This window comes from Poecilia mexicana, unplaced genomic scaffold (genome assembly GCF_051168715.1).
Source record: "Poecilia mexicana isolate PSO_F unplaced genomic scaffold, ASM5116871v1 scaffold_15, whole genome shotgun sequence".
NCBI lineage: Eukaryota > Metazoa > Chordata > Actinopteri > Cyprinodontiformes > Poeciliidae > Poecilia > Poecilia mexicana.
Window position 1 is genome coordinate 25,978,005 of NW_028263384.1, and position 14,199 is coordinate 25,992,203.

Here is a 14,199-nt window from a genome sequence, read left to right on the forward strand (position 1 = left end):
TTTTTCTATTTTGCAATACACTCTTGGTACTTTATTTGCTGAATTAGTTCTTTCAGTTTTACCATCAGATGTTTTTTTCTTAAAGGGGTTTGAGCTGATTTTTTTTTTTTATATTCTAATTTCAAACTCTGTATTCAGTGCACGACTCATATAAATAGTAATATCACAGCTATAACAGGGAGGTAGATCTTTGTATAACATTTTAAACAATGGTGATGGACACTAGAAAACACATTGGCTGCACTGTTGCCTTGCAGGAAGAAGGTCGTGGGTTTGTATCCAAGCTTGGCTTCTTTCTACATAGAGTTAGCATGTACTTCCTCTAGCTCTCACCTGATGACCACTGCAGGTAGGTACCAGCCTCCCTGGAGCCCTACAAGAATAAGCTGATATAGACAGCTTATTCTTGCTGTAAATTCATCTATTTTCCTCCTGTCCATTAAACCTGAAATATCCTCACTTGGTTAAGATGCTGATATTCTGCCTGTGATCCTGAGTGTTTAACTAGAGTGCCGTTTGATATTTATAACAATAAAACAACACATTTCTCTAAAGTAAATGTATAAATAATGACTTTTTCCAAAAACAGTTTTAGAAAAGTTGAAATTAAAATTAATTCTGTGGGTAACACCAAAAAGATGTTCATTTTTAAGATGAATACATCTTCAATATAAGGAAACTGAAATACAAGTGTGCATCAGTGATTACTCCTCATTTTTGTTGACTCGAAAGTTTAGCTGCTTCCGTCTTCTGTGAGCCAATCTAGAGCTGAAGATCAGAAAACTCCATTTCCTAATAATTTCATGGGAAATTACTTGAAATCACCGCTTGGCATCTGGCAGGTGTAAATTGATGAAGAGTCTGTCCAAAATTTCCAATAACAGACGTCTTCTTTTTGTACTCAGACTAAAACTTCAAAAGGACTAATTGGTGAAGGGAGGAAGCGACCAACACATAGTAGATAATATACTTTGAACTAAATAAACTGGGGTTTTATGGGACATGAGGACTTTTTTAATTTTTTTTATTTTAATCTAATAAAAACTTGTTCACAACAAGCTGAAGGTCTGAAAGAGATTCCTGACTGATGCACAGACCAAACTAATTTTCAGCTTCTTAAGTTTTGAGGTGGAATTTAAAGAAGGCAAAAAATGCGTGCGTTTTCACGACGCTTCCTTGGCTGCACTCTTATTTATGGGTCTGATTAATTGCTTTTTTCATGAGTTAGAACTATAAGCCTGGGGTGTAGTTCCCCATTTTACCAAGGGCGAAAGCATGACAGAAGTGGGTTGATGGAAAACACAACAGAAGGGAGGAGCAAAAGGGACAGTGGAGGATTTGATTTGATAATAAATTTCTCTCTGACAACAGGGCCTCTGCTATCTTTATGTGTGGTCTGAAAAGAGTGAGTGGGGAGCGATCATACATCTGCACAGCATTGTGTAACTGTTTATCAAGCCCTCCACGTGTTTATTTAGTTCAGATGATTGAGGTTGTGTAATTGTTTACACCGGGGCAGCTTCTTTTTCAAATGAAGTTGAGTAATTTTACTCTCTTGTAAAAAGTTTAGTTCACTGGAAAATCTACCCTGAAGTAGACTGCTTTCCTGTAAACACTGACCCTTTGCTTACTCACTGACAACCACACAGCAAAACATCACACGCAGTGCCTTGCAAATCTAAAGATTAAAGTGTCTGCTATTGCCTCTTTGCAAAATGGTTCAAACTCCCAACAGATTGGTTGGAGAGCAATCAGAGGTCTTCAATTTTAAAGTTGCTGCATGTTCCCAATTGAATTTAGATCTGGACTTTGACTAGACCGTTCTAACACATGAATACATTTGCATGTCAGCAGCTTAATTGTTCTCCATAATTGCTCAGCAATGTTAGACCCCAGTCTGAAGTTTTCTGCTGCCTCTAACAGCTGTTCTTCCATAATCCCCACAGTATGATTCTGCCAACACCAAGTTTTACATTGTGGATGGTCTTTACGGGTAAATGATGCTTGTAGACTGGAAAGTAAAATTTTGATCTCATCTTATTCCATGTTTGCTGTGACTGCCATGTGGTCTAATAAAACTGCAAACAGAACTTCTTCTACTCTTCCATAAAGACCCAATTTGCAATAAAACAATAAACCGGAGTCTGCAACCTGCAACTCTCCTAGTGGCTCTTATAACTTATGTTAAAACTTATGCTATGATTAAAAACCAATTGGTTTTCAAATATAGATATCAAAACAAATGCAGTTTTGAGACCTTTTTCAGTATTTTAATGGAATAATTGCATTTAACTTTCAGATTGACAGTGAAAGTACCATGGATATTTATTTGATCTTGCCCTCAGATTGGAAACTGTAATTTATTTATTTATTTATTTTTTTTGCATCATATTTGCGCATATATCAATATCCCATAGAAGACAATGTACCATTCTCTTTTTACAAATGTTTGTTTTTCTCAATTTTCATTTAAATTAAGAAATTTAAATTTTGTTAAAATTTAACAAAGAATGGAGAGTCTGTGATAGATTGGGCTGTTTGGGGAAATTTCATCAGGAAAGACAGAGAAACCCATAAAACTTTATTCTGGACTGAAACAATCCTGAAGGTAACTCTTATGAATACAGTTACATTGCAGGTTGTCTGCTTATTTATAGAAAGCGAGTCCTTCTATAATTTCTAGGGACTTAAACTTTTGTTTGATTTCGCACTCAGTTATAGCATTTGCAGTGATAAGTCTCTTCACTCTCAGCTGTTAAGGTGTGTTAGATTTACACCCTAAAGGTTTAATTTCCAGTTTTCAAACACAGAAAATCAAATGTAGAACTTGCTGAAGGTATTTTAGCTTTTAAATATCTAGGTACTTAAGCCATCTGACTTCATTATCCAATGTGGCTATGAAAGTTTCAAAGAATAGCAAAAGTTGCAGAACTTTTGCTATGTATGTTTAAAATAGAAACATACATAGATACTCTCAATCTTTTTTGCAGACTTTTAGTGTTTGTAACAATAGAATATACGAAATATATTATTTTTCATAGTAGTTGCCACAACAATAAGCAAATCTCTGGAGCATATTCAACTCGAGTGTGATGTCTTTGCCATTACACTGGCTTAAAAAAGACTTGTGTGTGCAGAGCTCTGTCATCATGCATCATCCATGGAAGCAGTGGGGCATGTGTGAATTACAAGGTCTTCATGCCAAATTTGGAAAGCAAGATTTGAGAGTGCAATACAGCGAAGCGCTTCACAAATACAGAGGTAGTACGTTGTTGTTTTTTTTCCCAATGTTTGCAGTCAACTTTCCAGACCACTAAAAGATGGGTCATTTCACTCTGTGCATCTTGTCTCCTTTCAAGTGAGGATTGAGGAATTGTGCCATAATCAGACTCTGTGTATCATTTTGGTTTGGTCCAGCTTTTTTCTCAAAACCTCACGCAATAAACAGAAAGTATAGGCCTGTAAAAATCAGAAAGACTTTTTTATCTATTGTAGAAACACATTGACACAAGTAGGTTAGAGTAAACAAACAAAAACAACACATCTGTGGGATGTTAAGAGCTAGCCTGATTCTGTACTTTTTTCCCATTATTTTCTTGTAAAGGCTATCTCTGTTCCCGTCACATCTTTGTAGTTTCTACTGTAACCCTTTCCTGTTTCCATTTCGCTTTTGCAGAGTTGTAGTCACTTTAGCAGGAACTGTGTGTCTCATTGTGTTTCTACATGCCGCCAGGTGCGGGTTCTCCGTATAGAGGTATGTCTCCTTGTGTTGAAGGATTCTATAGAAAAGAGGCAGAGTGTGAGAGTGTAAGGGTAATCATGCTGACAGTTGTATAAGAGCCTGGAGCTTGTTGGGACTAGATGAGTGTGTGTGTCCGTTGTAGATGCCATTTGTCATTTGTCTGTTAGCAAAGGCACTTAAACAAGTTATTTCTTATTTTACTTGAGTGAGAATTTCTTCTTTTTCTGACTTCTTTCATCTGCTATCTGCTGCACTGTAATGTTGTTTCCTCATAGGCAGGTGTGTGATGCAGAGAGGAATCCATAGAAGCTGCTATGGTCATACTTTTATCTCTTTTCTGCTGTAAGCATAATTTTAAATGGTGATTAAAAATATATGATTGTTTGATTCTATTTACTTTGTTTATTTAGTGCCGATTCACAGCAGAGGTTTCAAGTAGGGTTGCGCTGACCGGCTGGACTGCAAATACCATTTTTTTATTTATTTATTTTTATCTAGAAGACAGTATGTGGAGATGGATAAGATGGGGAGATGTGATTGGTTTTACATTTTTCAACCAATTTTAAGGAAATCGACGCCGATGCATGTGCGCTCCTTGCTTCAAGCACCTTTTGGGAAAAAAAAAGAGATCCAGTTTTTATACAGGAGATTGGTTAGATCAGTAGGACAGTGCCTGGAACATTACATCACATGGTGCCAGTTTGTTGGAAAAGTGTATTCCAAAAAAGTTGACTTTTCTGTTAACTTTTCCGTCCTGTAAGAGGCTTAATTCGTTGCAAGTGAAAACAGGCAGCTTATTCTCTCCCCTCTGACAAATCGGTCATAATCAGAAGGGTTTGTTTATATTATTTCCATTGGTGGTATTTCCTTTGTCTCTATTATTTACAGTTCATTTCGTTTACTGTATTTTGTGTTTACTTATTCAGCACTTTCTGACCTCAGCTGTGTATGAAACTCCAGGAACGCTCGAGTCTTTGTCCTACAGTGTGCCGTCATATATAAACTCCAAATATCGTGTGTGTTGAGGCAGCACAGCAGGCCTGCTGCAGGCGCCAGCTTGTTTACAGAGCTCTTTCTGCAGTTTGTATTTGTTTGGAGCCGTGTGATAGAACGCAGGTCTCTGATAATGGAGTCTAATAGACCCTCCTGTGCCTCGTTTCTGTCCGTTCAACCCCTCCCCCTCCCCCTCCCCCTCCCCCTGTTACACTTTGCAGCTGCTTTTGTTCTGCTTGATTTACTTTCCATCCAAAATGTTAGGTCAAATACAGACTTGCATCCATTTAGCAAGCACACATAAGAATAAGCTTGTATGTTTATGTTTCCCACTCAACTTTGTAGACAAAACTCCAGTCAGAGAGAAGGGTAGATATAACAGGGAACAGTACCGGCCCGCTTCTCCCTTCAGAGAAGGGAGACCCCAGGGTCTTCACCTCGACCCTGGGGTCAGTTTACAACTTGTCAAGCCTCGAGTTGTGAAGGGTCATCACTAGAGTTTGTATAAATGGTCTTATCAGTGTTGTAACAAAGGTTTGTCTAACTTTGACCAAGTGTCTCTCAGCTAATGATGCGCAGCAGTCAAGAGTTGTTTAGTACTTTTTATGTAATTATTTAAAAACAGGATGTCTTTGCACTCACTAAAATGGGGCACGTTAAAAACGTTGCTGATTTAAATGTGATTTTTTTCTTTCTTTCTGCTAGTCAAAATGGTCTTAAAATGTCTGGAAAAAATGTGTAATTTAATTTAAGATTTTCTCAGGTGTAGAGATGTATTTAAGACTATAATAAGGTATTTCTTGTTCTTTTGTTATTATTATTATGGATTTCTGAAAAACAAGTTCCTTCAGTCATGGATTATTATTAAGCTGCTGTTATGAAAACAAAGCACACATTACTGGGATTTACCATATAAGGTCCGGAGTTTATCTCTTTACACAAAACTATGCTATAACCATCCATTTGGTCATCCATTCATATCTCTATTTGTCTGTTCATACCTTCATTGTTCATTCATCCATCCATCCATCTATCTACTCTTCCACTTGTTTATCCATTTGTCCATCCGACTACCAACCCATCCACCCATTTGTTCATCCATCCACCTCTCCATTCTATCCGTCCATCACGGACAGACAGACAAGTTTTGATAATGTTCATTCATTCACCTCTCTATCTTGCCATCAGTCCATATGTCCTCCTCTACCATCCGTCATCTTTCAGTTTCCATTTTAAAAATTTATATAAATACATATAAATGGTCAAAAATCTTTCTCAGAAATGTCGGAAGGAAAGTGTGCGGGTACAACAGCATGTTGACGTTGGATCTTTGTCTTTTCATTTCTCAGGGACAGTACCGGCCCGCTGACCTCCTCTGCCCAGAATCCTACACTTGGGTTTCTGTGGAGCAGTGCATACCGCTGCTGAACAACTCCCGCTATGCTCGATTAAATCAGGACCCTGATGCAGGTACGGCTTTTTCTTGAAGGTGTTTAGTACTATAAGTAACTGAGTCAGTCCTATTCTACATTTGTTCAGTATTATTTTAAAATTAGCAGCCTACCAAGCCACTGATGCTCCTTTTTTGGCAGACCTCAGCAAGTTAGACACACATCTTCTATCTTCTTATTAGGGCTGTTGTAAACGAATATTTTAGTAATCGAGTAATCTATCGATTATTCTTTCGATTAATCGAGTAATCGGATAAAAAAAATTATAAAATGAAATATTGGTAAATCTGGCATAATACCGGTGTTACTATCAGATATCAATATCAGTCCAATTTTCCATATTTGAGCATCCCTAACAGTTGCTTTTTGTAGTTTAGAAAACTAACCTGTAACAATAATAGCTCACTTTCTAAGTTAACCAGAAGAAAAGTTATAGAAAAATCTGAAATTATATTGAATTTAATAACAAAGAGGCAGGCTCACAAATATGCTTATAAAAAATGTCTACAATCCAGCTTTTAGTTTATGTATTCATCTTCAGTGAGTTTAATAGATTAATTAAACTCACCTTGCCACCTAACCTGTCACGCTTTGGGTTTGAAAATACGGGAAATGCCGCCTGGAGTGCGAGGAGAGGGCGAATGAACGAACGTTAAGATGGGGTGGAGGGGAGGAAATAGACCAGCGGACTGACGAACCGTTAGACCGGGGGACGAACACGGGGGGAAGCAATACGGGATATTTACGACACCTTCACTGGTCACACTCAGAAACTCATCTACCAGCCATGTACGATGCGCTCCGCCACCCGTTTCTTCTGACCGGGATATGAAATTTATTGTGCGGTTCGTCGGTAAAGCTACATTTACACGGTAAGCATCAGCTACTCAGCCGCCCGCCCTGTTCAGGCTATCCGCTCACCTCAGCGCTCTTCCCGCCGTTCGCTTTCAACCAGCAGCCCCGGAGGAGAAATGCTGCCGTACTCCAGGCATTCCCCCAGTCATTTTAAGGATGCTTATTGGTTCCCCAAAAACGATAAAAAAAAGTCGGGCATTATCATCAATCAATAAAATCCCCACGGGCCAATCTTGAAGATTGGACTTTATGCCGCTGAGACTTAGCTTTTGTCAACAACTCAGAGGCGGAAGTGAGAGCTCCGCGCAACGCAAATGAAGTCCCGGCCGGAACACGGTGCGCTAACTAATAAAACATAAATTAACGAAGCTTCGAGGCAGGTAAATTTTCCTCGAGGAATTTTAGTAATCGAGGTACTCGAATCATTCGAGGAATCGTTTCAGCCCTACTTCTTATGTCTTCACATAAGACAAATTAATCTTCTGTTTTCTGCTTTAATTTGTGCAGTCAGTTTGACAGTGCACTTTTAGAATGACATGAAGTCTGCATTAAATAAATAGTTATTGGAAATGCCAAAAGATTGTTTCTGTGAATGTAAATTGTGGAGAAGCAAGCATGTAACTCTTGTTTCCCTCTCCTTATTAATCCAAATAACAAAATATGTGTCAAACAGGAACGAGCCACCAGTCAGGAGTAAAAGTAAACATGTGGAGACAAGAAGGCAATTGTGAAAGAGATTGGGTCGGATACACATAGTAAACGGTAAAGGATGCAATCACAGTTGAATTATTTTAGTGAAGGAAGTGACAGCAAGTAGTGCTAGGAGCTGTTTACTGGCACCGGCAGAAAGAAAACACTCATTCATATTGAGGCTGCTTTGAGAAACATTTCCTATGTTTGCTTTTATTAGCTGTACTGACATTTTTCAAGTCATTAAACAGATTCTAACACACAACATAAAACATAACTTAATCCACCAAAAATCCCTTATTTGTTAATTTTATTTTTCTATTTTTATTTCTTTATTTTCTAATTTTATTGTCTTTCTTTTTTATCTTGAAACTATTATTAACATTGTTTCCTTCTTCCCCATTCTGTTTGTGGCTATTATGGAGTTTCTCATTGAGCTGCTGTTAATTTACTTCCTGAAAGTTGTTATAGAGGGCGAAATGTACAGTCTTTCTGCTAGCATTTTGTTAAGATGTTAGTTTTGATTTCTATATAGATTTCAGCAGCAAACAGGATGATTTTATTGAGCGTTAGGCCTTACTGTTGCAGCCGGTGCGTGAACAAGCCGACTTTGCCTTTCCAGCGCTGTCAGTGTTTTTTACGTGGTTCCTTTGTCATGGGCAGGTGAGCTGATGTCATCTGGATGTTTTTCTTGCTGCTGAACTGTTTTATTTCATTCTCTGCAGGCATATTACTCATTCCCTTGTTTTTTTATTTTTTTACTGAACTTTCTTGTTCATTTGTGAAGACTTGTGTATTTTAATTTCACTTTATGCAAATTGTTTTGCATTTCAATTGTTAATCTCAGAGATCTGTTGGTGATGTGTGTTTCTTTTATTTATAAAAGTGGCATTTGTTTTGTTCAAATTGTGTAAAAAAAAAAAAATTATATTGGCATTTAACACAAAATACTGGTGAAAGCTTGATTCCGCTCCTGGTTTTTAAGGAGGAAGGTGAGTCGATGTCGGCTGGGTGTTTTTCCTGCTGCTAAACTGTCTTATTCCATTCTGTGCAGAAAAAACACACACCATCAGTTAGGCTGAACTGCAAGTCACTGCCTTCTTCATTTACACAACACGCAGAACTTTATTGGTGGTCCGGTTGGAGTAACGCTGAGCCCGGCTGTTGCTGACACATTGAGTGTCCCACCGTGTCTGTGACCCCTAGTGGACATCAGTCTGTGCACACATACGTAGACCAAATGTACAGCACATATGTAGCGTCTCTCACACACTCACAATCATTGTTTGTTTGACAGGGAGAGAAGCTGGGCCATCGGCCGTTCAGCAGCATAAACATGGGAGAAAATGTGTCTGTTGTCTTTTGTTTGGCTTTAAATGCAACCAGGAGGTGCCAGCCGGGAAACGGAAACAATAAATGGCAATTTGTGTAATTTCATGCATCGAAATGGTGCATTTACATTCTGCTGGTGCCTTTCACGTTCCTGATTGTAAAACATATCAGTTAGCAACAATCTGATGTACTTTGGTGTTACCTACAGTAAATGACACCTACCTGATGTCACCCACTTATCTTTCTTCTGCCTCCTGACTCCTCTACTATATTTCTGGCTTATTGCATTCCATATCTTGTCTATCAGTCAGACACTCTCTCTTGTGCCTCACAGTGCTTTCAGCTCCTTAGCCTGATGAGTGCTAATGTTCCCAGTCTGAGTGGGAGCTGATGGATTCGCTTCCCTCTTACTGGGCCCTGCAAAGGTTTTCATCCCTCTTGAATATTTTCTTGGATGTTTCGCAAATTTTTGTATGTGCTTTATTTGGATTTTATTTGATAAATTGACAAAAAAAAAGAAAGAAAAGGGTGTAGTTTGTTTTTTTCAGCCCTCATGTTTGTTGAACCACATTTAGCCACAACTACAGCTGCAGGTCTGCCAGCTGTTTAGATGGAGAATGTCTGTGAAACTATATGTTTAATAGTTGCCCCAATTTCAGTCAGATTTAGGTCTGGACTTTGACTATGACATTCTAACACATGAATTTAATCTAAACCGTTATGGCTGTGTCTCTGTGGGCATTGTTCTGTAACAAGGTGAATGTCTTATGTTGTTCTTGTTTTAGCCTGACAACTAAAATGTGAGCTGAAATAATCACACAGACTTTAGTAGATGAAATCCCATGCTGGCAGCAGCTGGAAAGTCATGAAACAGACTCTGCTTTGACAATAAATATGGTGCTGGTTTTAAATGTCAAGATCTCATTGTTTTCCATGGTTTCCCTAGTGCTCTTCTCCTGCTTTGAACACAAGTTCACCTTGATTTTCATAGCAATAATAACAATAAGATCCTTTAAAATTAAAAGAAGTGAGGTCAACATTCTTGGTCAAAAACAGATTGAGAGTTTTTCTTTCAGCTGCTAACAGCATTCAAACTTTTGGGTCTCCGCTGTCAAATAATGGACCTCTCATACACAACACTGCCTTCGTGGCCTTTTTCTTTTGAAAAGAAAGTCCCATTTTGGATCTTCAACATTAGGTCACAGGAAGTGGTCATAACCCAATGGCTCTTTGACCCTCATCCGGTGTTAAGAACTTTGGGGATGGAAAGGACGAGAAGGAGAAGCGTGGCGAGGTGTCAGGGCCCCAAACCTCAGCCCTGACCCTCAACACTCCTCTTCCCCCTGACCCTTGAACTCTAGCCTCGAAGGCGCTGCGACCTCAGAACGGCGTGTCACTGAACGTCCGGCTGGCCTGACAGGAACAGGATCTGGATCCGCTCAAAGTGAGGAGCAAAGTGAGGCGGAGGTTGGAGCGAGCGAAGAAGAAAAGGAAAGTTGTTTATGTGAGGAACGGATGTTTGGCTTTTCTGGAGTAGGAGGGAGAGATGGCCCCTCTGTTCAGTGTTAGTGCTGCGGTTAATGAACCATCTGAAAGCCGCACGCTGCTACCCACTGTGTTCTGCAAAGTCTTCACCTCTTAATATCTCCATCGGGTGAATGAGTGTAACTCCGGTTACTGTTAAAGTGTCCTGTCACTGTGACGAGAAACATAGGGAGGCAAATCACCCTTAACCTGAGGTGAGTTTAAGTTAGGAAGCATCAGACATTTAAATATTTTCACTCTCATCCCCTCAGCTTACATTAATTCTTCATGGACCAGCATACTGGCGACTGGGGAGTTGCGTAACATCTTTTAAAATCCCTCGTGAGGAAACGTAATGCACCGCTGATTTTCTTCGTCACATTGCTCCACCATTCTTCAATTTCCAGACTCAGCAGTTTTTTCAAGAAGTGGATCGTTAGCTGTATCCCTGCACTCCAGGGAAACGCAGCTAATAAATAAAATATGAGTTTCCAGGAGAGTTTTAAAACTCTACCTAAAGGATAAAAACACATTTCTCCTTGCCTTAAGGTAGCTTGCTGTGCTTTGCGGAAGTATTCCAACCCATTCAACCCTTTTTCGCTTAGCTACATTATAACCACAAAGTTTCATATTATTAATAGGGATTTTATAAACCTCTTCACTCTGATACCAATAAATAAAGGCAGTACACTGCATGTTAGTTAATGTAAGCATGAATGCAGTTAAGTAATTAAAGTTTATTTACAAAGCACCTTTCACAGACACAGAAGTGTAAGTGCTGTTCAACATAAATTACATTGAAATTGTATGTCGTGAATCAAGTAAAAATTCATTCATAATCGTCTTCACCTCTATTTTACACCACCCAGTGTTTAAACGGTGAAACTCTGAATTACATAAATTAAAAACTTTCCTCTTTGTTTTGACTTCACTAACCTGATGATGTTCCTTATTTGCTCTAATAGACCAAACCATCGGGTCTGAACTTCAGATGTTGAATTGCAAATCTTAAAGAGTCGTGTGTTTTAAGTAGCTTAGCAGTTCCAGTGAATAAGAAGAAAATGAGTCTGTTTTCTGCTCGTGCTGCACTTTGAGACTGGCATGCGTTCTTCTTACCTGTTGCAGAGTATATTTGAGTTTGGTTGGCTCGCCGGGCGCTCCCTGCTGTGCCCTCCTCCCCCTCCTCTTGGCGCCAGCTGTTAGCGGCTTGGCTCAGCCTCTCTCTCTTGGAGGCAGTCGTTTAAGTGTTTGAGGGTCAACATTTTTCACCTTTTTTTCCATCCGAGTCTCCAGAGAGCAGCTCGTAGCTTCTGGACACACGCAGACAAGGTAGCTGGCAGTGAATGGCACGGGCTCTGTGAGTAACACCAACTAACTATCCGTCTCACGCGCTGACTCAAACCTGAAGGCACAGGGGAGTTAGATTCCCTCCAACAGCTTCTCGGAATAATGAGGCATCCTTGCCAAGGCACTCAGAGGTTAATTCAAATGAGCAGAGAAAAATAAAAACCAAAGTTTATGGGGTTGGATGCGTCCACAGTGGTCCTGATTTTGTTTTTATACGTGCTTTGTTTTTGTCTAGGAGACTCTCAGGCGGTCAAGGATGTGGGCAGAGCGCTGGTGCTGCACAAGCGCACCGTCATGCCCTACATAGTGTACAGCTGCAAATTCAAGGGCCGCAGCGACAAGGCCGAGGTGCAGGAGTACGCCAGCTTGGTCGGTCAGGACTGCGCGGAAAGGATCTTACTCTACCGCTCCTGAACATGGAGCATCGTCCCACTGCCACCTCGCCCTGGAGAATCATCGGTTTCCTCTGTCTCTTAAAGAGCTCCCTGCTGTAGCCTCACTACGCTTGCTTCAACACAATCTACTGTGAGCAAGTACCTAATCATACATACAGCCCAGTCAATAAGAATATCAATGAAAAGCTCATTTAAATCAGAAAGTAGTGTTTTGCAAACAGTGACATTTTGATGATTATGGCTTACAGCTAAAAAAAAAAACATTCTTTTGTCCCCACGAGACAAAAAATGTTAGTGCAGAGGATTCCTATTTCCATATTCCTTTTTTGTTATTTATATGTACATATACATAGCTTTATCTTTCATTCACTTTATGGAAAAATTTCACCCAACAATATTAAAATCTCAAAGATGGATTCATGCATTTTAAGGAAACCTAAAGGATCATTTTGTTTTGTTTGTCTTTTTTTGGCTTCTAGCCCAGTTTAATATCATTGTTTTATCCTGCACCTCTGGTGTTTAAACTGAGCACGAATTTACGGGGTCAGACAATTGTTCTGTTTAAAAACAATCATTTTTCAACAGAACAAATGTATAAAAGTTTACAAAATGTGTCAGAGCATTGAAACAGAGCTGATCCAGATGGCAACAAAAGCAGGGAACAGCTCTTTATCAAGTGTGTTGTTTCAGGATTTGTAAAATATACAGATAATCAGCCCAGGCTAATGAAAATTATTGAAAATGTTCAATTTTTATTTATTTATTTATTTTTTTGTGCTTAAATTTTCAGAATGCAAAAGAAATGTGAAAAAGCATGAATATTTCAGGTTAGAAAAGTGTTTCAGTAAAAAATCAAATTAAGGAATACTAAATCCAAAAATGTTGACCTACTTAAATTTATATCTATGTATTTTACAATATGCAAGCTCGTTAGTTGATCAAGGTTCCTTATTTATCTACTGCGTCAATACAATGTTGCATGGAGGTACAGGTTGCTTTTTTCATCACACTTTATCCTTCCACTCAACTTTCCATCATTATGCTTGATAACAGGACTCTGAACATCCAAGGGAGATTGCTGGTTCTTATGCTGTTGTACTTAAGTGAGGGTGTGATTTTTCTGAGGAATTAGTGGTTTTCATTAGCTGTAGGCCATAATCGTCCAAATTGAATTAAATTACTGAATTAAATGACCTTTTCAGTGATGATGTAATTTATTGAGATGATTTTCTGACTTGCTCCAAGACCAGTGGACTGAATGTCTTTTTTTTTTTTTTGAGACGATTATCAGCTTGAATTCTTCTTTTAAACCATCCTTAAATTTTATGTTGAAGTTTTTACATTGGAAACCAGCATCGGGTTAGAAACCTGACTCCAGTTTGACTTCACTGCTTTCTTAACGACACGCTCTGTTTGGAAAGTCAGCTATTTGTCTTCTTTGTTTCACTTTTATTCAATAAAAAACACATTTATTGTCTCATATCAGTAATTTAATGACTTTCATGTACAAGGCTACTTTAAACCATGTTTCTGTTTTAAGTGTAATTTTCTTTATATAGTCCCTCTGTTCTTTTGTTTGTTTAAACCAAATAAACAGTTTGCATACTCAATAATTTAGCTCTCTGATGATTTCAGCTCAGGTAACTTTGAGTTCCTCCGGATGACAGAGCTCCTCATCCTACTCTGTGGACTGAGTCTGAATGTAGGAGTCAGTCTTTTGAACCAGCAAAGCAAACTAGTGCAACGTACCCTGCTAATGTAGTTGACCAGAAAATAAAAATATTTAGCTAACATACCAGAAAGACAGATGACACGCTCCAGAACTGTGTTTTGAAATACATGTCAGTTTAGTATGAAGTGATCCTTTATT

The 14,199-nt window shown here is 38.8% G+C and overlaps 1 protein-coding gene across 4 annotated transcripts in view; it reads left to right on the forward strand.

Moving 5' to 3' along the window:
• The window catches only part of ate1 (arginyltransferase 1), a 57,381-nt gene extending 43,439 nt beyond the window's left edge, over nucleotides 1-13,942 (forward strand). For 3 of the 4 annotated variants that reach the window (XM_014970586.2, XM_014970589.2, XM_014970588.2), the window contains 2 exons: nucleotides 6,085-6,205; nucleotides 12,170-13,942. In XM_014970586.2, coding sequence (XP_014826072.2) covers nucleotides 6,085-6,205; nucleotides 12,170-12,348 — 300 coding nt within the window. In that variant the 3' untranslated portion in view covers nucleotides 12,349-13,942. Of the gene's footprint in view, nucleotides 1-6,084; nucleotides 6,206-7,714; nucleotides 12,077-12,169 lie in introns of those variants that run through there. The other variant, XM_088013070.1, reaches the window with a different exon arrangement.
• Nucleotides 13,943-14,199: the final 257 nt, after the last annotated feature.